Source organism: Cucurbita moschata, unplaced genomic scaffold (assembly GCF_002738365.1).
Source record: "Cucurbita moschata cultivar Rifu unplaced genomic scaffold, Cmos_1.0 Cmo_Scf00004, whole genome shotgun sequence".
Lineage (NCBI taxonomy): Eukaryota > Viridiplantae > Streptophyta > Magnoliopsida > Cucurbitales > Cucurbitaceae > Cucurbita > Cucurbita moschata.
In genome coordinates, this window is record NW_019268520.1 from 1798758 (window position 1) to 1824598 (window position 25841).

General features: G+C 37.1%; 4 protein-coding genes and 2 long non-coding RNA genes across 7 annotated transcripts in view; 4 read left to right on the plus strand and 2 right to left on the minus strand.

Moving 5' to 3' along the window:
• Positions 1–1036: 1036 nt before the first annotated feature.
• LOC111441695 lies at positions 1037–7749 on the plus strand. Its single transcript, XM_023078782.1, has 15 exons — positions 1037–1391; positions 1943–2047; positions 2141–2418; positions 2507–2821; positions 3456–3592; positions 4042–4134; positions 4363–4618; positions 5387–5759; positions 5847–5951; positions 6044–6232; positions 6362–6450; positions 6523–6810; positions 6973–7109; positions 7199–7291; positions 7370–7749. The coding sequence occupies exons 1-15, from the start codon at positions 1091–1093 to the stop codon at positions 7632–7634; spliced, it is 3024 nt and encodes a 1007-aa protein (XP_022934550.1). The 5' UTR covers positions 1037–1090; the 3' UTR covers positions 7635–7749.
• A 581-nt stretch (positions 7750–8330) lies between these two features.
• Positions 8331–10187, plus strand: LOC111441761 (60S ribosomal protein L44). Its single transcript, XM_023078862.1, has 4 exons — positions 8331–8432; positions 8948–9127; positions 9225–9299; positions 9951–10187. Exons 1-4 carry the CDS (start codon positions 8430–8432, stop codon positions 10008–10010), a joined length of 318 nt encoding a protein of 105 aa, XP_022934630.1. The 5' UTR covers positions 8331–8429; the 3' UTR covers positions 10011–10187.
• On the minus strand, positions 8431–23597 carry LOC111441763. The gene is made up of 3 exons (XR_002710223.1): positions 23584–23597; positions 22143–22151; positions 8431–8517 (listed from the first exon to the last, which is right to left on the minus strand). It is a non-coding gene; the product is annotated as an uncharacterized LOC111441763 (long non-coding RNA).
• Positions 12229–13817, minus strand: LOC111441759 (ATP-dependent Clp protease proteolytic subunit 2, mitochondrial-like). The gene is made up of 2 exons (XM_023078858.1): positions 13425–13817; positions 12229–12906 (listed from the first exon to the last, which is right to left on the minus strand). Exons 1-2 carry the CDS (start codon positions 13738–13740, stop codon positions 12488–12490), a joined length of 735 nt encoding a protein of 244 aa, XP_022934626.1. The 5' UTR covers positions 13741–13817; the 3' UTR covers positions 12229–12487.
• Positions 16116–25841, plus strand: part of LOC111441756 (ENHANCER OF AG-4 protein 2-like) — a 17844-nt gene continuing 8118 nt past the window's right edge. For both annotated transcript variants that reach the window (XM_023078854.1, XM_023078853.1), the window contains exons 1-9: positions 16116–16726; positions 17595–17671; positions 18322–20307; positions 20420–20906; positions 21225–21333; positions 21564–21676; positions 21759–21946; positions 23644–24307; positions 24383–24887. In XM_023078854.1, the coding sequence (XP_022934622.1) occupies positions 16616–16726; positions 17595–17671; positions 18322–20307; positions 20420–20906; positions 21225–21333; positions 21564–21676; positions 21759–21946; positions 23644–24307; positions 24383–24887 (4240 nt within the window). In that variant the 5' untranslated portion in view covers positions 16116–16615. The remainder of the gene's footprint in view (positions 16727–17594; positions 17672–18321; positions 20308–20419; positions 20907–21224; positions 21334–21563; positions 21677–21758; positions 21947–23643; positions 24308–24382; positions 24888–25841) is intronic.
• LOC111441762 lies at positions 22251–23340 on the plus strand. Its single transcript, XR_002710222.1, has 2 exons — positions 22251–22619; positions 22783–23340. It is a non-coding gene; the product is annotated as an uncharacterized LOC111441762 (long non-coding RNA).

A 25841-nucleotide genomic window follows, 5' to 3' on the forward strand; every position in this document is an offset into this window, starting at 1 on the left:
AAATAAAAAAATTGTCCGACCTACGTTAGGAAGAAGAGATGTAGCCATTAATATTTTGACTCCCTCATCCTCACTCTCACGGCACCTATCACTTCACTTCAATTTTTTTTTTAAATTTAATAAATAAATATTAATATATATTGGTCGTCATCGCGGGTTAGAAATCACGAATCTCCATATGGTATGATATTGTTCACTTTGAACATAAACTGTCGTAACTTTGCTTTTGGTTTCTCCAAAATGTCTCGTACTAATAGAGATACTATTTTTTACTTATAAACTCATGATCATCCCCTTACGTAGCTAACATGGGACTCTCTTCCAACAATCATCAACGTTGCGGGCCATGCATGATGTACAAAGAGTAAAGAAGAAAAAAGCATATTGGTATGCGGTCAGGTCGTCACTAAAATTGAGTATGTCTTGGACCAAGAAACCCATGTGATTAATTATTGGACTCAAACACACACACCACTTAGGCATAGTCCGAGTTTGATCACTATTATTTTTATTCGTCCATTTGGTTTAATCAAAATTTACATTATGCCCCACCCACTTCATCATTAGCATATCGACATGTTATACGATTTATAATGGGGTAGGTAATAGATATAATATTATTTTACGGGTAATTTATGAAGTTTAATAAAAATCAAATTAGATAAATCGAAACTCAACTCAACTCAAACGGTAAGAATTAAATTAAAATTTTGAAAATCGAGTATAGAAACATGATTCATATCTTTATTTTATGAATCGAAAATATATATTTTAATCAGATGAATTATGCTCGGGTTTGAGGTTTTTTTTTTTTTTATACCATTTATGAATATCTCACTATTACTTCACACGCTCCACAGTGCATATATATATATATATATATATATATATATATATATATATATATATATATATTTATTATTAATATTTTTTAATTAATGAAGGTTGGTTTTTATTAAAAAATAAATAAGGAAAAAGGCAGTGAAAAATGGAGTCGTGTCTATCTTGGTTGGCTGCTCTGCGCCTACAAATAGGCGTTTTCCACTCTCCATTTCTCTCCCCATTCTCAGTCTCGCTCTGTTTCTCTCCGATGCCTCCTTTCCGAATTTCCTCTCTCTTCATTCTCCTCCTCTTCACGGCGGCGACAGCGGCGGAAGGGAGAGAAATTGGAGGATTAGAGGAATTGGAGGCGGAGGAAGCGCGGCGGAGAGAAGCCGATAGAGTCACCGACTTGCCAGGGCAGCCACCGGTAAATTTCCGCCACTACTCCGGCTACGTCAAACTCCGTCCAGAGCGAGAAGATGAGGAAAAGGCATTGTTCTATTGGTTCTTCGAAGCCCAAGACCAAACCGACGTCGCTCCGAAACCCCTCGCTCTTTGGCTCAACGGAGGTTCGTTTTCATTTCCGATTCCGATTTGGATTCTGATTTAAATTTAAAATATTGCTTAATTTAAATTAAAAATCGATAAAAAAAAATAATAGGAAAATTATATAATTTCAATTTTCAGCATTTTAATTTTAATAATAATTAAATTTATTATAGCAATCATCATATTTTTCCCTATATATATATATAATAATTATGTTTGCCCTAACAATTTATTATTATTATTATTTTGCTTTTTTTTTTAAAGAATCCATAAATTAAACAATAATTAACTCAAATTTATTTTAAAAAGAATCAGAAATGACGAAAATGCCCTTGGAGACTAAAAGGAGGAAAACGTGCGCACGAGTCTGTCAAGTAACGGACTTGTGTTGGTAAAAGAGAGAGTCAGTGTTCTCAACAAAAATCCAACTTTATTGAAAGAAGAGACAATATTATATTCCCTTCTACCGTCGACTAACGGCCCCTCCAAATTGTGAAATTCCATTTCTCTCCCTGGGCCCACCTTCCCTTTTTTAATTTTAATTTTATTTTATTTAAATTGATAATATCAGGGCCAGGCTGCTCATCCATAGCCTATGGAGCTGCCCAAGAGCTGGGCCCCTTCCTTGTTCACACCAATGGCCAATTAAAACTCAATAATTTCTCTTGGAACAAAGGTAATTTTTAAAAATTACTTTCATTAATATAAATAAATTATATGATATATATATATATATATATATATATATATATATTAAAATATTATTCAGCTGCAAATATTATATTCTTGGAGGCACCGGTCGGAGTCGGATTTTCGTATACCAATAAATCATCGGATTTATATAAGCTCGGTGATAAAGTCACGGCCGAAGATTCCTACGCCTTTCTCATCGGTTGGTTCAAAAGATTCCCGAGTTTCAAACTCCATGATTTCTATTTAGCTGGAGAGAGTTACGCGGGTCACTATGTTCCTCAGCTAGCCGAGCTGATTCACGAGAGAAATCAGAATTCTTCGAAGGATATGTTTATTAATCTCAAGGGTTTTATGGTAACGTTTTTTTTTTTTTTCATTTATTGATTTAGAAATTAAGATGGATCGAAGTGGTGTCGTGATGAGTTATTGATGGTGGAAACAGATCGGGAATGCTGCGATCAACGACGAGACGGATTCGAAGGGAATGATTGAGTACGCGTGGAGCCATGGGATTATTTCTGATAAACTTTACCATAGTATAGTTAATGACTGCCAGTTTGCACCTGAAGCCAACTCTGAGTCTGTTAACCAAACAGCAACAGGCCACTGTGATGATCATCTCATATCCTTCTTGTTGGCTTACTCTCATATTGATATTTATAGCATTTATGCTCCAATTTGCCTCTCTCCTTCTTCTTCTTCTTCTTCGACTTTCTCGAGCTTCGTCGGTGTTGCTCCTCGAATCTTTTCGAAACACGTAAGTTCCTCTAGATTTTGACCTTGTTTCGATATTTCGGAGCTCATTTTGTTCGATTATATGATGCATGTGTTAGTTTGTAACTATTTTGTTTTTCGTTTTGAATTATTCTCTCCACGTGTTTTGAAAATATCTTTTGGACTAACTCGAACAGTGTCAATAGAGTTCCCAACCCAACTCTCCGTCTTTTGGTTGAGTTGGGTTACAGTGCATCTATAATAGTCCAAACCCACCACTAGTAGATATTGTCCTCTCTGTTTCAGTCTTCCCTTCAAAAATTTTAAAACGAGTCAAAGGTTTCCACAACTTAAAGAATTCTTCGTTCTCCTCCCCAGTCGGGATCTCACAACATTACTAACATCTATTACAAACATTAAAAATCTTTTTAAAAGGTTGAGTAGGATTGTGTTAGTTGTAACTCTATTTTCAAGTTGGTTGGGGTGATGGGACAAAAAAAAGGTAAACCCAGGAACCGAACCAATTTTTTTTACTTTTAAAAAATTTAAACCGAAAATTGAAAAAAAAAATCTAACAATTTAATAAATTGGGTTGATTGAATTATCGAATCTTATGAACAACAGGCGTACGTACATCTATTTCAAAAATTGCTAGTAAATATGTATTGTGTTTGCAGGAATTGTGGCATAAACTTCCATCGGGTTACGATCCATGTACGGAAGGTTATACAAAAAAATTCTTCAACAGAGACGACGTTCAAAAGGCTCTTCATGCTAACGTTACAGCACTATCGTATCCTTATACTCCCTGCAGGTATTTCTATTCCTCAAACATAAATTTTAGTTCGAAAATTATGTTCGTATTAGTTGACATACTCATTGCTATATCAAACGATACTCATATCAATCAAGAAGGTATAAGTTTGATACTCGTAAACACCCGATGGGTATTGATTTTAAGAGTTGGACTAGGTGTTAGCATTAAATATTGTGGGGTGGGGGAAGAAAGTGAAAGTGTGTGTGCAATGAATAAGTGCATGTGTTGAGTGATTGAACTGGAGCTTTCCCTTCTGTGTTCTTCTGCCATTGCCATTAAAATCATCCTAACCAATGAATCCATCTCTCCTAATAAGTAGCTCGTTTACTTGATACTTGTTTATGTCGTTTGAATCACGATCATGTATGTAAGTATACATGTTCGAAACCTAAAACCCAAAACTCGAAACGGTATGAGTATGAATGTTGGTTCGTTTTTGTGCACAGTGGTGTGATTAAGCAATGGACGGATTCAACTGACTCGGTGTTGCCTATCATTCACAAGCTCCTCAATGTTGGCTTGCGTATTTGGGTTTACAGGTAATTAATTCTCAATCCCTTTTACATGATCGTGACACGTTGCATCATAAGATTGGACCATGTAGCTGAAAGCTACCACCCAAGTGCATTTGGGTCGAGGATTCTAATTGAATGCTCGACCAACCAGTCGAGGATTTTTGTTGCTTATGTTAGTTTCTAACCGTTTTAAGGAAGAATGAAGTGTTTAAATCTGAAGGTATTTTGAACGAGCTCTACGTATTTTTGTAGCGGAGACACGGATGGACGGGTTCCAATAACGTCGACGAGGTACAGCATAAACAAGTTAGGGTTGGAAATAGAAGAAGAGTGGAGGGCATGGTACCATAAGCATCAAGTGGCTGGTTGGGTTGAGACCTACAAGGGAGGGCTCACCTTGGCTAGCGTGAGAGGGGCAGGCCATCAAGTCCCTGTTTTTGCTCCTCAACAATCCCTCTCCCTTTTCTCTCATTTCCTTTCTACCAACACTTTGCCCACCACTCGCTCGTAAATTGTCGGGTGGTGAGTCTGTTCCATAACTATTTTATTTTCAAGTAAGACAATGGTTACCTAAATTTTAAAATTGTGAGACTAGCAGCGATACGTAACGAGCCAAAGCGGACAATATCTACTAGCAGTGAGTTTGAGCTATTGCAAATGATATTATAGCCACCAGATGCTGGCTCTCAAGTGGGTGAATTGTGAGATCCCACGTCAGTTGGAGAAGGGAACGAAGCATTTCTTATAAGAGTGTGGAATCCTCTCCCCAACAGACATGTCTTAAGATCGTGAAGCTGACGATGATACCTAACGGGTCAAAGTGGATAATATCTACTAGTTATGGACTTACGTTATTACATACTTATTATAATGATATTTTTGAAATAAATTACGGATAGTTTTTATCCAAAATAACCCGAAAAAAAATTGAAGGAAATTATTGAATTTTTTTAAAAGGAAAAATAGTAAGAATCACTTTTGAACTTCAGAAGGGCATTATAGTAATTTCAGAATTTGATTAAACTCCCCTTTTTAACTTATAAAATAATTGTAATTAAGGGTTTAATTATAAAGTTTCATAAAAATAATCGCTTTTGACCATTTTTTATTTTAAAAAAGAATAATTCATGTGATGAAAAGAGAAAATTTTAAAAAAGTTGAAGAATTAAAATCAAAATTAAACAAAAAAGAATGATTAAATTGAAAAAGCTTTTCCAATGAATTCAAAAAGTTAAAAACATTGGCAACCAAAATGTTCTTGTTTTCAATAATATAATTCTCCACTTTTCCCTCTCCACATTCATTCTCCTTTTTCTCTCTCTACAATTCCAAACAGAGAGACCAGAATTATTGCCGTTCGTCGCCGATGCCTCGTTCAGCGAATTTGTTGCCGTTGTTTTTCGCTTTACTGTTCTTAACGGCGGTGGTTTTCTCGTCGGAGATCGGCGGAGAGGAATTGGACGACGGAGATTCACGGCGACGAGAGGCCGACGAAGTCATCGACTTGCCGGACCAGCCCCCGGTGGAGTTCCGGCATTACGCCGGCTATATTAAACTCCGGCCGAGCGAAGAGAAGGCTCTGTTTTACTGGTTCTTTGAAGCTCAAAACGACGTCGCTCTTAAGCCCCTTGTTCTCTGGCTCAATGGAGGTTCTTATTTAGTTTTAATTTTGTTAGTTTTTTTTTTTTTAATTTAATATTCATTTTTAAAAAAATAATTAATGTTTTATCTACTAGGACCGGGTTGCTCCTCCATAGCTTATGGAGCTGCTCAAGAACTCGGCCCCTTCCTTGTTCAGAGCAATGGGAAGCTAAAACTCAACCCGTTCTCTTGGAATAAAGGTAAAATTATTTTGTTTCAATTTAAATTAGTAATTTCCATTATTGATCATGCAAAATTTAGATTATTTATTTATTTATTTATTTGGGAATAGCTGCAAATATGTTATTTTTGGAGGCACCGGTGGGAGTGGGATTCTCTTATACCAATAAATCATCAGATTTGTATAAGCTCGGTGATAAAGTCACAGCCGAAGATTCTTATACCTTTCTTATTGGCTGGTTTAAAAGGTTCTCGAGCTTCAAACTCCATGATTTCTATATAGCTGGAGAGAGCTACGCTGGTATTTTTCTTTTCAGATTTTCTGTCTCTATAGTCTGAATTCGATTCTCGAGCATTTGATTTCAAATTCTCGAAGAATTTAAATTTATGTAATATAAAATTTATTATTTGACATATTTATTGTTGGAAGGACATTATGCTCCCCAACTTGCTGCGCTGATTCATGAGAGAAACAAAAATTCTAGCAAAGACTTGATTATCAACCTCAAGGGCATAATGGTAACTTCATATGACTGATATTAGGAATTAATAAAATATGACTGTTATTTTATTTTATTTTATTTTATTTAGATTGGAAATGCAGCCATTAACGATGAAACAGACACAATGGGAATGGTGGAATATGCATGGAGTCATGCCATAATATCAGATCAGCTCCATGCCAACATCTTCAAAGAATGCAATTTCTCGGTCGATATTGAAAACCTAACACTTTCTTGCCTCAATCACTACCGAGACTTTCTTGTTTCATATTCCAAAATTGATATCTATAATATTTATGCTCCTACCTGCCTCTCCTCTTCTTTGGACTCGGTGTTTCGACTCGTCAGTGCTGCTCCTCGAACCTTCTCAAAATTGGTAAGATTTCATATCCCTCGAAAAACCTTTCAAACCTGTTTTCTTTAGTTCAATAACTACAAGTCTGAAAAGGGTTGAATTATCGACCCTGGGAATGGTAATTAATGTTTTATTTGATGAGCTATATGCTCGGTTTGATGCTTACATTTGGTTTTGAATTAGAAGTTATGGAGTAAGATACCAAGAGGGTACGATCCATGTACAGCAAATTATGCAGAAAAGTATTTCAATAGAGCGGATGTTCAAAGAGCTCTCCATGCTAATGTTACCAAGCTTTCTTATCGTTATACCCCATGCAGGTATGGTTTAGAATGAGGTCGAAATTAAAACATTAGAGACGTGATCGATAAGTGTTATACTTAATTTTGTCGCTAAACTTTGGCGGCAGCAATGTGATCGAAGATTGGATTGATTCTCCTAATTCTGTCTTGCCCATCATTCACAAGTTACTCCAAGCACGATATCGCATTTGGATTTACAGGTAATCTTTCCTCTATCACTTTTTTGGTCAATGATACATATGTTTTAACTATTTAGCTACTCGTTGAATTGCATGCAGCGGTGACACGGATGGAAGGATACCGGTAACGTCAACAAGATATAGTATAAAGAGAATGAATTTGAAGGTCGACGAAGAATGGAGGGCATGGTTTGAAAGGCGTCAAGTGGCTGGTTGGGTTGAAACCTACCAAGAAGGCCTCACCTTGGCTACAATTAGAGGGGCAGGCCACCAAACCCCCGTCTTTGCTCCTCGACAGTCGCTCGCTCTATTCATTTACTTTATCTCGGGTAACCGTTTGCCCGTAGCTTCCAAAATTATTTAAACTTTCTACTTTAAGAGAGGTAATGCATGTCAATCATTTGTACGATACCTATCTTTAACCCACGCTTTTCCATTTACGTAGAATATTTTTGGACTAAATATATTTTCAGTCCCTATCCCAGTCTCCCACCTCCTAATCTCAGCAAAAAAAAAAAAAAAATTATTTATTTTCGTGGATATCAAATTCTCTTGCAGCTAGACTACTACAGATGTGATAGCTCGTGACAAATTATGATTTTCTTACGAGAATCTGATTTAAGAATTTTAGAATACTTGTAGCGTTATATCGTGCACTCATTTTTGTTCGAGCTTTCGCCAGGGATCTTTTTGTAGAAACATTCACGAACAATCGTCGTTCTTTTAAAAAAATTCACTTTTTAGATACGCTCTTTCAACTTAAAATTGATAAAATACAAAATAACATTCGAGGGCGGATAAACTTTTCTTTCATGTCCCTAGAGTTTATCGTCGAACATATAGAATGCTTCTTGAACGGTACCTAAGCAAAAATATAATATAATGTTCGGTTATAATAAGAATTTATTTTTTCTAGATTAACAATAAATTTTAGAAAAATTAATCAACAATTTAATTCATAAAAAAAATTATTTATTTAAATACTTATAAAATTTTATTGGGCCGTGGACGTCTTTGGTTGGGCCCAAATCCACAAACGCAAACGGGACCCCCTGGCTCGCTTCTCCAGTTCAACATATATATGGCTCTCGTTTCGCCTTCGGTTCCTATTTGCCATTAATTAGGGTTTTCGAGCAGGCCTCGTCGACGTCCAGCCGTCATGGTACTCTTCTTCACCTTTGTTTTTCAGTACAATTTTTTTAGCTACTCGTGTATTATCTTGAATTTCTCTGGTTGGTTCTGTACTTCTATTGATTTCCTCTGTGTTCTACATCTCTGATGCCTTGTTCGATTCTGTTTTATTTGGCCGTCAAAGAACTCTGTGATTGAAAAAAAATAATAAGTTGTAGCGATTGGTTGCTTTTTGAAAGTTTAGCTTTGAATGGAGGGGGTGTCACTTAACTTTTGAGGGCGTTGGTATTGAGTGAGATTGGAATGTTTCTTCCTAAATTGCTTAAACGAAGGGATTTTTCAGAAAGGTGAACATTGCACTTGGAGTGAATTATCGATTCTGGATCTTTCATTATAAGATGATCATTGATAATCCCTTCCAAATGAATTTTAAATCACGGAATTGAAATGCAGTGGTGGGTTTGCAGTATTTGTTTCTTTTTTTAACTTTTCAGCTTGTAGCGTCGTAAGTTAAGATTCGATTATGGATATTGTAATGGGAAACAGGTGAACGTTCCCAAGACAAAGAAGACTTATTGCAAGAGCAAGGAGTGCAAGAAGCACACCTTGCACAAGGTCACACAATATAAGAAGGGGAAGGATAGTCTTGCTGCACAGGGAAAGCGTCGATACGATCGCAAACAATCAGGATATGGAGGTCAGACCAAGCCTGTGTTTCACAAGAAGGTTGGTTAATTTTCTCACGTCTAGTTAAATTCTTACTTTCTCTTTTTCCGCAATGCCATTGAGATTAGAACTGAAGTGAAATTTATGAATATAAAAGGCAAAAACTACCAAGAAGATTGTGTTGAGGCTGCAATGCCAAGGTTGCAAACACGTATCCCAGCACGCTATCAAGGTTAGAATGCGAAGTATTTCATCATTTTTTGTTTATGGCCTCTCTCTATTGAGTATCTTATTAATCTAATGCATTTTCTAAAAAAAAAAACATTCAAGCATATAGTGGTTAGCATCATAAGAGGGGGGATACATGGTTTTTGTTTGCCTCTGTCCTCTCTTTATTAAGTAGTTGTAGGATGTCTTCTAGGAGATTTCACATCGGTTGGAGTGGAGAACGAAGCATCTTTATAAGGGGGTGGAAACCTCTCTCTAGTAGATGCGTTTAAAACCTTGAGGGGAAGCTGGGTAAAATCCAAAGAGAACAATATTTGCTAGTGGTGGGGCTTAGACGGTTACATCTTCTCTTGGTCCCAAATAGCCCATTCATTCCCATTAAGTAAATATGCTTATGAGGCCGTTGATTCTAGGCTTCTGAATATCCCTTTACCCTGGTGGTTGATTTGTTTTCTCCATTCCCGTACTCATCATTCCCTCAAAATTAATTGGGTACTGGGTGCTTCAATTTTTATATGATCGTCAAGAACTATGTTTGAAGTAATTGTTTGCTATTTTAGAAAATATGTAACCCCAAGTAAGGAAACCCTAATTGTTAGTTGTTATCAGAATTTTGTGCCTTTCCCTCATCACAGTTCTAAATTGTCAAATGCAGAGATGCAAGCACTTCGAAATCGGTGGAGACAAGAAGGGGAAGGGAACTTCTCTTTTCTAGACCCTTTATCAGATTTTATCTTTTGTCATTTCTTTTTCGTAAGATCAGTTATGGAGATTTTGCAGCATTACTCTGTTTTGTTAATGAATTAGCTCTACATGTCCTAACGATACTATTTAGCTGAAACTTTCTCATATTTATTGTTGAATTTTCAAAGTTCTGATGCTCTTCGTATGATGTGTTCAGAGTCGTTTCTCATAGAAACTTGGTTTGCATATTCACATGATGAATCGGTCCTTTCCAAATTATTTTTTTTCAGTACAACAAAGTTGGGGTGTATTCTTTTTAATGTATAGTTGTCAGATATGCTTTTGTTTTTTAAATTTATGCGTTTTTTCACTTCATTTTCATATCATAGTTACCATCTGGGATTGAATGCTCTAAGAATTACTTCAACAATCAAATGTATTTGTCTTTTGAGTATAATAAAAATGTTCCCAAATTGGTTTGAATGCGCACGAAAAAGTTCCCAAATTGGTTTAAATTTATGCGTTTTGCGCATGAATTTGTGTATTGAGTGCATAAGTTGTTTAGTTTATACGGTTGCTATTTTGTTGCTATATTTTCTTCGTTGTACTGTACAAATCTATATTCCAATCAAAATTTTAACCTAGAGCCCTGCTTCCTATATATATATATATATATTTTTTTTTTTTGTCTTTGATTTTTAAATTCACACAAGCTTCAATCCTGAATGTACCAAATTTTATTGATTTGAGATTAACTCTAGATGCCATAACTTGATTTGAGATCAAGTTTTCTTAAGATGATGGTAGAATTTTATTTTTGCTTACAATTAGTCAAGCCAAGTCGATAAAGGATTGAGGCCCCATAATAAAACTACCAACAGCTGATAAAGGATTGAGAATGAAACCAAATGTTCTAAATGGTGGTTAAGCTAGTAACTAAGAAGGGCTTTATATATATACATATATATATATATCAAAGGCTAAATCACAAAAATAAATAAATATATTACCTACAAAGTTTGCCCCCTTTGAAAAAAAAAAAACAAATTATTCCTATAAATTGCAATATCACATTTTACCTTTTCATAAACATTTCAAAATTAATTTTTAAAAAGAATTTTTATAAAACTTGGATCTGAAATGACGATGACTTATAATAAAAATTGATCGCTTGTTTCATTTCATAATATTTGTCCAAGATTTTAAAGGATCCAAAAGTAGTGTTAGAACAAAAGATCTTTTCAAACTTTTGAAATAATAAAGAATTTTTATAACAAAGAGCAAAGTTTCAAAGTTTGATTGCAAGACTATATATCTAACTTATGCACGTTTGGACTAATCATATAACCGAATACCGACTAAAACACATAAGAAATAAGTACTCTAGGTAGAGTGGTCGCCATGAATTTAGGAGACCCTTTACCTTGTTAATTGGTCCCTTGCCTCTTAAACCCATACAACACTCCCTGATACACCATCAATTTACCAAAACCGCTAAAAAGTGAAGCTAAATGCAAGAAATACCTTCAGATCAAGTACATATGTATACACTATAATAGAATGTTCACAGCTTAACAACTATCCATAAAGGCACTACAAGTCTCTTTAATCAACAAGTACTACGAAAAACTTTGAGGGAAAGGAAAGGAAAGTCCTCCATCTCTAACAAATGTGGGTTCACTAAGAACCAAACCATGTGTATGAAGCAAACACTAATTCACTCCATAATCAAAAACGTAATACAAAACTAAAGCTTGAAATGAACGTTAAAACATAGGACGACTGCATTAAATAATGAAACAAGCAGCAAAGGATTAACACCATGCTGAAGAAACATACAGATACTCCATATGTGATAAAATCATAAAACATTGGTATGGAAGAATCCATACAAATGAGCATATCATAGCACAAAGAAATCTTAATCAAAGTCGGCGAGTTCTAATCGCATTGCAAAGAAGTATGTGTACCTGGACTGTAAGTACAAATTCTCCAAAGCCTGATACGTTCGATAAAATTGTGCCACACAGTCGTAAGCATCTTCTAAGAACCCTCAAGTGCTCTTGGATGAATTATGCAGCACATGACATGATGAAAAGTTTACATAGTTCCATTTCCCATGTCATATAGTGGACCCTATCCCTATAACTTCTCAAAAGTGCAGATCGTGATCCACTTGCCTCATGATACTCTATATCAGTGATCTAGAAGAATGAGATATAAAATGGATAGAGTAAAAATATCTAATATACGAGCAAATTCTGAAATTTTATTAAATTTCAAGCTTTTCTCTATGAAGTGTTAATAAAAGCTGTCAATACACATATCAATGCTGGATACACAAAATAACAATACAGGTCCAAACAGCCAAAGGGACATTTAGCTAGGAAAAAATAATTATTCCCATCAGATCCAGCAAGATAAAATTAACTTTCGGATAAATCTATCAAAAGTCAGTAAGGAACTTGAAAGTGCCATGCTTTAACGTCAAGATCCTACCTCAAATTCTTAACTCGAACCTTTATCTTTGCCTTCATTACCAACTGCGTCGGTCACCAGGGCTATTGGCCTTTGATCAATCACCTCATCGATTATGCCAAACTCCTTGGCCTCTTCTGGGGTCATAAAATAATCCCTGTCCATATACTTTTGAATAATCTCTACTGACTGTGACGTATGCTTGGAGTACAGCTCATTTAGTGCATCCCAAACCCGAACAATCTGTTTCGTGTGAATTGACATATCCTTCGCTTGCCCACTATATCCACCAGAAGGCTGGTGAACCATGATAGTTGCATTAGGAAGCGATCGTCTCTCGCCCTTGGCACCAGCAGCTAGAAGAAGAGAAGCCATCGAGGCAGCCTGACCCAAACAGATGGTGTTGATGGGCGACCTTATATACTGCATAGTATCATATATAGCAAGCCCTGTAAATACATGACAAATATTGGTGATGCTATCAAAGGTGAAAGCCTCGAATCTTCTTAGCAATTGCAACGAAGTTTATGACTATTAAGTTCGGAACATAAAATCAATTTGAAGCCTACTGGAGTAACAAACATTGGAAATTAACATCATTGGGGGGAAGTAGAGTTCCAGCGTGAGATCAGCAAAATTTCATAATTAGTGAACTGTAATAATTTGAAAACCTATGGTTTTCTTGTCAACAAACATCAAATTGGGAAGCATATAATTCGGATCAGTAAAACTATAAATTGAGCACCACTAAACCCAAAACCCAAAAGATTAAACCTATAGACTATTTAGTGATAATCTCCCACTTCAATATCACGATAAATCAACCTTAACCCACTCTAATCATTTGTTCATGGTCTTAACAACATTCTCAAAGTCAGAAACGACAAGTCCAGAAACTGGTAGAAGTTACGACAATGAACAAAACAATAAAGTGGTTGAATTAGTAACATAAATCTTTGTATTATACCAGCAGTGACGGCGCCGCCGGGGGAGTTGAGATACATATTGATGGGCTTCGAGGGGTTCTCAGACTCAAGAAAGAGAAGCTGAGCAACGACAACATGAGCAGTATCATCAGAAATTGGACCATTGATGCAAATTATGCGCTCCTTGAGAAGACGAGAGAATATATCGTAGGCTCTTTCTCCTCTTGATGTGTGTTCAATGACCATCGGAATCAAGCTGTAACCGCGCCGAAAATCCCTCGTCGCCGTCGCTCCATTCGCCGAACCGAAGGATTTAGCAAGGAGGTTAGAGGTGGAAGCTAAACTCCTCCAAATCATGGCGAACTGGTTCGGTTGTTGGGATTGTAATCGAGGGTTTATCTGCTTCAAACTTCCACCTCCAGATTTGAGAGTTTCTACTCTTTCCCTCCCGCCCTCTATTTCCTTCTCCAAATTCGTGGGCCGGATTTGAGCCCATTAGCTTTTTTCTTTTTTTTTTTTTCTAACAAATTTGAATTTTGATCGATGATATTTTACATTTCAATTTATTTACTTATTATAAATTCTCATTTGAATTTTAAGATTAAAATAAATCTTTATTTTATATAAACATACAAATTAAATTCTAAATTTATCGATTAAACTTTCAAATTTAGATTTAATAGGTCTATTAACGTTCGTTACACATCGTTTTCATTCCGTCAAAATTAATTTTAAATAATTAAAATTATGTTTTTTTTTATTTTATTATTGTTGTTGTGTAGTCATATGTTTGAGATATGTACACGATAACTTCAAATGTGCACGTATTGGAACTACATATGTTGGATTCAATAAGTATCGCCTACTAGGTCGAAGAATACGACTAAAGTCCTTGATAATGCTTGCTAATAATGTTCTCGTAGCCTGTGACTGTCTTCGCTACTCGGGTTTGTACCCTATTTATTATATGAGAAATTTCAGGTTATAAATGTAACACCGAACCATATGCGATTGACATACGAGGGATCATGTTCAGATAATAACCAAAATAATATATAGGGTATTGATAAGGTTGAGCGTCTTATCTTGGTAACATTATTTATACAATTTATTTTAATATTGAGTAAACTACGATCACTTATTTGTAAGAGTTTGTCTTTTTGAGAGCTTTACTGAATAGTGAGCTGAGAACATAATTTCATACGATAAAAATCCTTCGTTTTTATATATATTAAGTATATCTATATTTAAATTATTGATATTTGAGATTTTAATAATGGGTCTCACCGTCTCATTGACCCGATCAAGGTTAATTGCTATATTTTTTATGAAGAGTTCAAGAAAATGAGTCATACCTATTCGATGAGTTGAAATAAATGACAAAGTTGGAGGATGGAACGGCCAGTCCCTCTTACAAAAACATAGTTCAATCAGCATGAAGATGTCGAGACATACTACGAATTAATAAATCTCAAATGAGATCTTGGCAGGCAACGAAAACTCATTAACGACCTCTTCTAGCCTCGTCTGGCAAAATCAATCTTGATGCAGTGGGATCATTGTTTGAGATTCCGATGGTGACACGATGTTATTGTTAGACAATTATTAGACTATTATTGTAACAACCCAGGTCCACTGCTACCAGATATTGTCATCTTTGGGCTTTCCCTTCCAGACTTTCCCTCAAGGCTTTAAAACGTGTCTGCTAGGGGAAGGTTTCCACACCCTTATAAAAGGGTGATTTGTTCTCCTCCCCAACCAATGTGGGACATCACAATCCACTCCCTTCGGGGCCCAGCGCCCTCGCTGGCACTCGTTCCTTTATCCAATCGATGTGGGACTGCCCCCAAATCCACCCCCCTTTGGGGCCAGCGTCCTTACTAGCACACTGCCCCGTGTCTACCTCTCTTCGGAGAAGAGCGAGAAGGTCGGCACATCGTCCGGTGACTGGCTCTGATACCCTTATGAGTGGAGGTTGATGTAAATTATTGACCGAGTTCATTTTGCAAATGAAGTTCGAGTTTCTTATGTTATGAGAAAAAATACAGAGTTGGACAAAAAATATGACAATGGATTGTTAGGACATAGTATTAGAGCCATGTAACTATCGGTGTAACTGCTACAAAAAAGAAAAGAAAAAAAACACTAGGTTGTCGGAAAAGGCGCGAGAATTCCAGCGAGACGCTATAATTCTTGCTCCCCTCTTTGACACGCTCTCTCCTGATCTCTACGGTAGGCCAAACGACCTCACGAACTCCTACCATCCTCCAGAACATCACCTGCATGAAAAATATAGAAGGAAATATCGAGAGAGAATGAGCGAGGAAGAGATCGAGACCGAATTTCTTCGACAAGACCAACTGAATCGATCTAACGTCCAAAATAGTTTATGAGTATTTTTTAAATTATTCTAAAAATGAATGAATATCTTTGAAACAAAAAGAGGGTTTAAAAAAAAAAAAAATATATATATATATATTTTTAGTTTAAAAAGATATTTTAATATATATTTTTAATTTAAAATCTGTATGATATTTTAGCCAATAATACAAACTATTATTTTTCTAAAAAGATAAATGGATTTCACACAAGTATTGTGGTTAAAAAAAAAAAAAAAAAAGAGTAATGAAACCGGGTCGGGTCAACTACACACGGATACCCGAAAGCAGGCGAAGCCGTGAGAGAACCCTATGAGCCAACCTTGATATCTCTCCCAGCTCACTGTTTCTGGCTTTCCCTCTGTGTCTTAGCTTTCCCTCTCCCTCTCCAAAATCTCTCCCAAATACCCTCTCTCTCTCTCTCTCTCTCTCTCTCTCTCTCTCTCTCTCTCTCTCCCTCTCTACTGCACTTCACTTTCTTCTAAATCGCCGCCATCTCCGACCGGCACCGCCACCGGCGACCAATCCCATATCGCTAATCCCAAATCCTTCTACAAATCTTCCTCTTAATCATCTCCACTCAACCGTCTCCAAAAATCCTCCTTCCACTCCATCATACTTCTAAATTTCCGCCGCTAAACCCCCCTCCTCTCCCGATGCTATAGCCCTACCCCCGCCGGGGCCATCCACCGCCGGCGAGGGTTTCATCGTCTCCGCGTTTTCCCGGGGATACTTCTCGGCCTGTGTGGATTTTGAAATTTTGGGTTTGGGTTTTGCCCCGGCGTCGTCTTTGAATATTTTTTTGTTTGTTTTAGGTTTTTTTTTTTTGTTCGTCGTTGTTCATATATACGACCATGCCTCCGGGTCGGAAACGCGGAGCGAATAAAGCCAAGGCCAATAGAGAGCTCAGTATGGGAGATCTTGTCCTCGCTAAGGTCAAGGGTTTTCCTGCTTGGCCAGCCAAGGTACAATCTTCGCTATTTTTAATTTTTTTTAATACGTTGTTGCGATTTTGTGTATGTGGTGTATTGCAATTTGGGCAATGTGTTTCCCTTTCGCAGAAAGTAATAGTTTCATGAGTGTCCAGGTGTTACTGTGATTAATTGTTTTTCGTTCTCCTTCGTCTCGTCCTACCTCTCATCTTCTTTATGCATATTGGAGTTATTTTTCAATGGTGTTACTGTGATTAAAGTAATAGTTTTATTTTTATTCTTTTGTATTGCTTATGCTATGTTTTGTTGTTAAGAACTTTTCGAGCTTGATGTTCTTGTTATTTCCTCTAATTCTTCCACTCATATCCATCCATTCCTCAAGAATTTTTTTGTTACAACTTCGGGGCTTTTGTTTTGCTTTTGGTTTACGGTTATGAAATTATTTTGGTTAAATCTCATGTGAAGATATGTCTTGTTTTTGGTATACGGTTATGAACTAGGATCGGTGCATAATCATGCGCTCCCTTACTGGGGCCAATGAGTTTGCTTTCATTAGGAGAAATGAAAGTAAAAAATAGAGGCAGAAGAAAAATTGGAACCATAACCAAGCAAAGGAGCCACGAAAAAGTAAATTACAATATAGGGCTCTAGTTTCTCATTATAAAAAAAAAAAAATGGAAGATTACTAGAAGGTTTAATTACTAAGGTCTAAAGAAAAGCGTTAATTGTCCTATGTTCTTGCCATTATTTTACTGAGTGTTGGGTCAGAGAGAGCATTTCTTTTGGGTGGTAAGCTAATTGTTACGCTATTTTTTATAAAAAGATAAAACTTAATTAAGTTGAGCATGGATAACTACTTAGTCATTTGGAGTTATAAGGTATGATGGTGTTATGTTTACAGATTAGCAGGCCCGAGGACTGGGAAAAATCTCCTGACCCGAAGAAATGTTTTGTCCATTTCTTTGGAACGCTAGAAATGTAAGTAACTCTTTCTTAGTTTTTTGTTTTAATTTGAGCTTGAAATGTGCATATGCTTCTCCTTCTCTCTCATATGCAAAAACTTAGTTTGTGCATATGCCTGGAAAGGTGCTTGAGAATAGCTTCCTTCATGCATTGTCTGGCGCAGGGTTGCTTATATTTATTTATTCTTTTCTTTATATTTTTAATTGCAAAAGTTGTAACTTTGTCAATGTTTCCGGGAATTTAATTGCTGCACTCGAACAATAAGTTATAACTATTGGTTGCTGAAATTACCTTTCTGTACGTGTATAGTTTGGGATGCGTCAAGATTTGTTGTCAAGTACACTATTCTAACTGTACAAAGTTTAAAATAATCTCTTCCACGTTCTCTGTTATTGATGGCTAAATTTAACTTAGAATGATCTGTGTACATTATCCATATTCTTTTCAAATGTTGACATCGTTTAATGGGTCATATTTTCAGTTCTTTTCTTTCATCTTGCCCCATCTACGTGTATTCTTTCCTTGTAGGTTTTTCTTTTATCTCCTCCTGTATGCTACAATACACAATATACTTGTATCTTTTTCTCGTCTCGTGAATCATATGCTTTGAACACACATATACCTTACACTTCTTAATATTTTTATCCATGTATTGAAATTCACAGAGCTTTTGTAGCCCCTGCTGACGTTCAGGCCTTCACTATTGTGGAAAAGAATAAATTATCTGCTCGTTGCCAAGGGAAATCAACTCAGTTTGCTCAAGCTGTGAGGGAAATATGTGCAGCTTTTGATGAAAAACAAAATGAGAAAAATAGTGGAATGAGCGTTGATGTGGAAAGATTGGAAACTGAAAGTGGTGCTCCCTGCACTGATGGGGTTGTAGATAATGAGTTAGATGTTGACTTGAAGGATGAAGTGGGTACTGCAGAATCAAATGACGATGATGTAAATGAAGGTATGGGTGACTGTAGCTCTAGACTTGAGCGTTGTTCACAAAAACGAGATGAAACTAATGTTCAAGACATGAAGCCTTCCGTAGAACCACATCAGTCTGATGATTCATCTTTAGGAATTTCTTCTGAGCAGAACGGCAGTATACTAGACGTTGCACAAAAGAATGAAGTAGTGACATCTGAAACAAATAAAGATATTGCTCAAACAGAAAAGCCTTCCAAACTTCAGAATACATCTACGACCAACAGTCAAAATGTTAAAAAGGAAGGTGCAAGTTCAAAGAAGAAACAAGAGGGCACTGCTAAACACCACAAGAGAAAAGGCTCTGCTGTAACAGCATCTAAGAGCGAAATTCCTGATAATTGTCTCAATCTTCCAGAATCTGTTGTGGACTCAAAGAGTGGAAAGAAAGGAAAATCCACTTCTGGTGAAGGTATGAGGGAACATGGCCCTAGAACTCTGAAACCAAATTCTGAGTCTGGTCATCGGAAAAAGACTAAAGACCCGCCAAGGGATAAAAAACGTTTTAAGGATAGAGATAGTGTTGCAGACACCAGGCGCAGTCCTAAGGACCCTAAGGAACAGGGTCAGGGCAAAGGCAAAGCCAGTGCGGGGAAGATTTTTCAGGTTGGATCAGGAAAATCTGATTTGGGATCAAGTGAAAGTTTGCGTCCTGCCAAAAAGTTGAAGCGAGGAGAAATAGGGGAGAGTAAGGGAACACCCAGAAACAACATAAAGGTTTCCTCTTCCACTAAACCTGTTGTGGCTGATGAAAAAGTGGTTAAAAAATCTGAGTTGAAAAAGTCGAAGGCCAGTCTGAAATCAGAAAACCTTTTAAAATCTAGTCACCGTTCAGATTCTGTTAATTCTGCAGCTGGTGATGAAACTGTGTTGCCTCTGACAAAGCGACATCGTCGAGCGCTCGAAGCTATGTCTGATTCTACAACTGCCGTTCATGATGCTAAAAATGAAAAGAGTCCGTTCTCACAGAGGCATGATGCTTCACGTTCTAGCAGTGATAAACTATTGGCAAATCATTCCAATAGAAAAAGGAGAGCAGTTTGCATTTTTGATGACGATGATGAAGATCCTAAGACTCCGGTTCATGGATCGTCATGGAATATTGATGCAACTTCAAATGGTCCAGATGCTAGTAACAATAACAATGAGCATAATCAAAGTCCTATTACTTCTCCCTTGACTGTAAATGGAATTAGTGGATCAGAGCACGAACTTTTTAAGGAATCAACTGGTCAGGTGCAGAGGTTGTCCTCGTCTCCTAAAAAATCCCAAACTGAAGAATTGCAGCAAGAAAAACCGTTGGCTGCTAATGCCTCTGAAAGTCCTTCAAAATCAGGATATGAGCAGCTGCCACCTAAGGAGGCTAAACCAAATTTGATTTCCCCAAACAAGTCTCCTTCGTTAGCTAATAGCACTACAGCTTTGGATCGAGCGAAGACTGTGAAACCCCCAATCAAAGCCTCCAATACTGGTGTCCAGAAACAACCACAGGTGGGTTCTGTGAAGTCCATGGTTTTGGCTTCAACTCCCAGCTCTTCTCAGAAGCCATCTATCCTTCAAAAGAGTAGGTCACATTCTTCAGGAGAGAAGTCCAAAGCTACTCCAAAATCACGAGCTAATGACCCTACAATCATGGTGGGAAGTTCAATGGATCATGATGATTTTCACGGTGAAAGGTATCAAAATTTGTTATTTAATTATCCCCTTCTTTGCTTAAATGGAGACGAAGCTTCAACTTCTAAATGATGTTTAAATTGATTATTATTTTTTAATTTTTTTTATAAATAGAAGCTTAGTCAGTGATTTCAAGGTCACGGAATCTGCCATGTCCATGAAGCATCTAATTGCAGCTGCTCAAGCTAAAAGGAGGGAAGCTCATTCACACAATGTCCATGGGTTTTTTAATCCTGATATTTTATCCACTGATGTCCATGGTAGTCCTAGTCCTACTCCAGTCCAACCGCATTTATCTAGTACCACCCATTTGATGCTGACAGACTTGAAGGGACGTTTTCATGAGAAGGATGTGGCTTCTCCATCAACTCAAGGACATCAATTAGCGTCACAAAATGACACTGATGTTGAAGAAATAGAGGAGAAAAGAGTCAACTCAGTACACAGATCTGTTGGAGATCCGTTAAGTGGTGGCACTGAGGCTGCTGTTGCACGAGATGCTTTTGAAGGAATGATAGAGACTTTATCTAGAACTAAAGAAAGTATAGGACGTGCAACTCGGTTGGCTATTGATTGTGCCAGATATGGCATTGCAAATGAGGTAGGTTGCGACTCAAATGCTTGTTAATGGGAGTTGGATTATCCTGGTTTAAAAGGCTGTTGTTAGGATGGTTGTTAAAAGATTTTTTTTTTATTATTATTATTATTTTTAAGAAGAGTTATATAATTACGAGTCCATATGGAGAAGAAAAAGCTTTATATATAGAGAGAGAGGGAGAAGAAATGATTTTGTCTGGTTGTTGGAATGGATTTGGCTTTTGAAATGACTTAGTCTATATAAGCTTTCATTTGCAAATTAGATGGCCATTGGAAGAATCCCTCGTTGAGATTTAGTGTCTAACTGTGTATCCATCTGCAGGTTGTTGAACTTCTTATCCGGAAGTTGGAGTCTGAATCTAGTTTTCATCGCAAAGTGGATCTCTTTTTTCTTGTGGATTCTATAACACAATGCTCGCATACTCAAAGAGGTAGACACACATAAGATAGGTTTATTAGAAGTATAAGTGACCTCAATGGGAATGCTATACACATCACCTCTATGTTTATGTTATGAAATTCTTCATTTCTACTTCTCACCATGGCATCTTTCTTCTTATTTTTAAATCTTTATAAAAGAAAATTTCATTGATGAATGGAGTATCAAAAGCAGCTTCCATTGGATTACCAAAAAGATAATTTCTTCTTATGTTGATATTAGGTATTGCTGGAGCTTCTTACATTCCTACAGTTCAAGCAGCATTGCCACGCCTTCTTGGGGCTGCTGCACCACCAGGTGCTGGAGCTCGTGAAAATCGTCGTCAATGTCACAAGGTGCTTATTTTTACTTGTCTTTACAGGTGTATGGATCATGCTGAAATAATTTTGAATATATTTCCTGAGGAATTCTCTCCAGGTTCTTCGTCTCTGGCTGGAGAGGAAAATCTTACCCGAATCTGTTCTTCGACGTTACATGGATGAAATTGGAGTGTCAAATGAGGATTCATCTATTGGTTTCACCCTCAGACGTCCATCTCGTGCTGAGAGAGCCATAGATGATCCAATCAGAGAAATGGAAGGCATGCTTGTTGATGAGTATGGAAGGTCTGAATTTCACGTCACTTTCAACTTTCCACCTTATATTATTATTATTTAATTTTTCATATCATATTTCCATGAATAATATTTCACCCTTACCTTTTCTTCCTTTAAAAGAAAGCAAATAACTGTGTTCCTGAAGCATCATTATTTATATTTAATTTTTCATATCATATTTCCATGAATATTATTTCACCCTTACCTTTTCTTCCTTTAAAATAAAACAAAGAACTGTGTTCCTGAAGCATCTGGTCATCTAGTTTTGTGTAATACTGGGTATGGAATTTGGTAATGGTTAGCCTAGGTACAAGGCATTAATAGTACATCTTCTGATTGGTTTCTTGGCTTGTATCTTTCAAATAATCTTGTATGTAAGTTGAGGAGATCTTCCCCTTCAATGAAAATTTTGCTTTCACTTGGTTAGAATTTCCTGGGAATTTTAAGGCTTTTGTTTTTGTTTGGCTATTGTCTTTTGTTTTTTTTTCCAAGAAATTATTTCATTGGGAGTTTTAAATATTCAAAAGAAGAGGGAGGAAATCCGCTTCCTGAGGTAAGGAAGTTAAGAATACTTTCCATTTAACATGGAGAGAACATGAAGCAAGTTACAATAACATTTGGGTAATTTGCACCATGATGAAAACTCAATATAGCTTTACTACTCACTTATCCAATTGGAGAAGTTAGATGGTGGTTTCCCCCTCTTTCGAAATTACATATCATGCAATTTGTTTCTTGTGAAACAAGAACAGAAAAAGAAGAAAAAAAAAAAAAAACTACAAAAAGTATAAGCTCCCGTAGGACTGGAAACATCTCTATTCTCCCTTTTTGTTGTTTTTCTCCAGCATAAGAGTTCAAACAAAAGCTTAACGAAGTCATTAAACACATAGATATAGATAGAGTGATTGGACAGCCAGGCATTAATTTGACCGAAGTCCAATAGAGGTTTCCATTTCTGAAAAGCCCTTAAGATTGCAGTGACAAAAAAGTTTTTTTTTTTCTTCTATGGAATTCCAACTAGATACACAAGCTCTTCCTTTGGTTCCCCTTTAAAAGATTTTTTCCTTCAAGCTAGATATTCTCAACTTGTTAGTGGTAACTTCTGGATGTTGACAAAATGTCACGATAGGTTGCAACACTGACCCTTCCTGGCCACAGTACCCGATTTTCAATTTATTAGGAACATTGTCATTGATATTGCCAATTTTTCTTCAATCCTTAGGGGTGTATTAAGAAGTTCTCTTCCATTTACTGGACAGATTATCTAGTATCCATATGTTTTTCCTACTTTTGTTGGTTTGTATGGCAGAAGAGTTTCTTTTATTTCGTTCTTGTGATTTTACTTTCATTATTCTATGCTATATTTTTGTAGGTTTCATACACCAATAACATTTTTTCTTATCCTATTTTTCAAGCTATATTTTCCTATGGGCTTGTATTTCGATTGTACCGTTATGTCTCAAGTGGATCATGTTGAGTTGGAAATCAGAGGAACTTCTTATGTAAAGTCTTCTGATAGTCTTCCTTGGCCTTTTGGTGTAGGGTGGACATAATTTTTCCCTTCCTGACGTACAAGCTTGTTTGCTGACATTTTGTATCTTGTAAAAACCAAAATAAAATTAAATGGAAATGTGATTTTATGTGACATTCCTTCTGTTTTTCTCTTTTTGTCAATTGTTTTGTGACTCTTTCTGGAATTGTCTCAGCAATGCAACATTCCAACTGCCTGGGTTTTTATCTTCACATGTATTTGAGGACGAAGATGAGGACCTTCCTACCTCCCCATGTAAAGAAGCCAGTGATGCAACTTTGACAGAACCAAGGCATGGTGTTGAAGAGGCAGAAGCATGTGCAGTTACCCCGAGTGACAGGCGTCATCGCATCTTAGAGGATGTGGATGGGGAACTTGAAATGGAAGATGTTTCTGGCCATCCAAAGGATGAAAAGTCGTTGGAGGGAGGTGATTCTTTTGAAATAGATGCTCAACATCAATCTTCAGACAGGGCAACAGAACTTGCTTCAAATACTTCTTCAGAGTTTCTCCCTCTGCCAGATGGTTCTCCACCATTACCTCTTGATTCTCCTCCTCCACTCCCACCCTTACCTTCTTCACCACCCCCACCCCCACCTCCATCCTCTCCATCACCACCACCCTTACCACCTCCACCACTTCCGTCATTGCCACCACCTCCTCCCCTACCATCTGCATGCCCTCCACCGCCTCCACCACCATTAATTTCCCAACCTCCAGTACCCAGTCATCCTCCATTGCCAAACCAGCAGATATTACCGCTTCAATCTTCACAGCAGCCTTCAGGACAGCTTCCTTATCAAGCTTCAATACCCCGTGAATACTGCAACATAGCTAGTGTAAGGATTCAATATACTTGTTGAAAATTTGTTGTATGGGTATAGTAGTTCTTAGTATGCGTGTCTTTTCTACAGGGAAATCAGCATGTGCAAATGATGGCTGGAAATGCTTCTCATGGGAGTCACGTGGATGCTTCTGGTAAGAGTGAAATGTATGGCCAGCAGCCACCTCCTTTTGTCCCAGCTCCTGTCTGCAGTTCTATCGAACCGTCTGGATTTGATTCTTCGAGGCAATCAGAGTATGGACATAATGATATATATCTGAATGCACAAATTTCTCAACCAAACCAGCAATATCAGCAAGGTAACCCAAACTTTATTCAAAGACAGATGCATTCTGGCCCACCTCAAAACCCACCCACTCATTTCTCTTATGCTAAGCCTCCCGTTCAGCAGCATCCTCCCCATCCATACCATCAATCATTTTCTTCGCCATCCCTTATGGATGGCCGAAGGCCATTTTTAGGTGATGAACAATGGAGAATGCCTTCAAGTGAATTCAAAACTGAAAATCGTCAAGGTGTATGGATGAATGGGGGGAGAAATCCATCACATCCAGGCCCCCCATTCAGCCAGGAAGGTATTAAAATTTAAATATTTAATTGTCTATCTTGGTGTCATAATCTCGTAGCTTAATGTCTTCGTTTGGATATGTATTGATGATGGGAGAAGTTATGTAAATGGGTATGTTTGGCTGGCTATTGTCAAATGTCTTTCTTTATTGGATATTTTTTTTACAATGTGATAATTTGAAGTTGACGTGTAGCATAGAAAGTATACAAATGCACACAACTTCAACTAGTACACAACTCCTCCAACGGCCAATGACAAAAGAAAGTGATCATGAAAAAATTGGAAGCATGAACCCAATGGAATGTACTAATGTGCGTGAGGAATGTAGACTTCCACAATCAGCTGAGAGGGAAGGATTATTCTTCTAGGGTTCTGAGGCGGATTGACTCACTCTTCCTTTTTCTCTTCATACGAGTGGTCGATGTTTTGAGTAGGTTGGCCTCTACTGATGTGGATGAAGGTTGTATGAAGGGCTTTTTTGTGGGAAGTGTGAGAATTTACCTTTCGTACCTCTTGCTTGTAGATGATAATTTTTCTTTTGCTATGCGTAGGTTATTGCCTTTGTTAACATGAATACCTTACTGTCTTTTGAAATGATGTTGAGTCTTAAGATTAAGAGCGGAAACATCACCATTATTTGTATTAACTGCGACCTCTTGGAGTTGAATACTTGGGCATCTTTTGTGGGCTATGAGGTGAGTGCATTGCTTTTGTCGATCTAGGGCTCCTCCATATTGGTCATAACTCAAGGAGTATCTCTTTTTGGTCCACTGTGCTTGAAATGTCTTAAAAACATCTCTCATTGAAAAATGATTTCTGGAAAAAAGATTTCTTCAGGGAGACTTATTCAAGATATGCTCTTCAGGGTTCCTTTGTATTTGATTCTTTTTCCAAAATTCATTTGTTTATTAGTAAAAGCTTGGGGAGGATGTCATAGGGAATTGAAAGGGGGGGGGGGGGG

Coding starts and splice junctions, on each gene's coding strand:
- LOC111441695 (XM_023078782.1), top strand. CDS start 1,091: ATGCCTCCTTTCCGAATTTCCTCTCTCTTCATTCTCCTCCTCTTCACG. Junction 6,451..6,522: donor TCAACCTCAAGGGCATAATG/GTAACTTCATAT, acceptor TATTTTATTTAG/ATTGGAAATGCAGCCATTAA. Junction 7,110..7,198: donor TATCGTTATACCCCATGCAG/GTATGGTTTAGA, acceptor CTTTGGCGGCAG/CAATGTGATCGAAGATTGGA.
- LOC111441761 (XM_023078862.1), top strand. Junction 9,128..9,224: donor AGCCTGTGTTTCACAAGAAG/GTTGGTTAATTT, acceptor TGAATATAAAAG/GCAAAAACTACCAAGAAGAT. Junction 9,300..9,950: donor TATCCCAGCACGCTATCAAG/GTTAGAATGCGA, acceptor TGTCAAATGCAG/AGATGCAAGCACTTCGAAAT.
- LOC111441759 (XM_023078858.1), bottom strand. CDS start 13,740: ATGATTTGGAGGAGTTTAGCTTCCACCTCTAACCTCCTTGCTAAATCC. Junction 12,907..13,424: donor CGGCGGCGCCGTCACTGCTG/GTATAATACAAA, acceptor ATGTATTTACAG/GGCTTGCTATATATGATACT.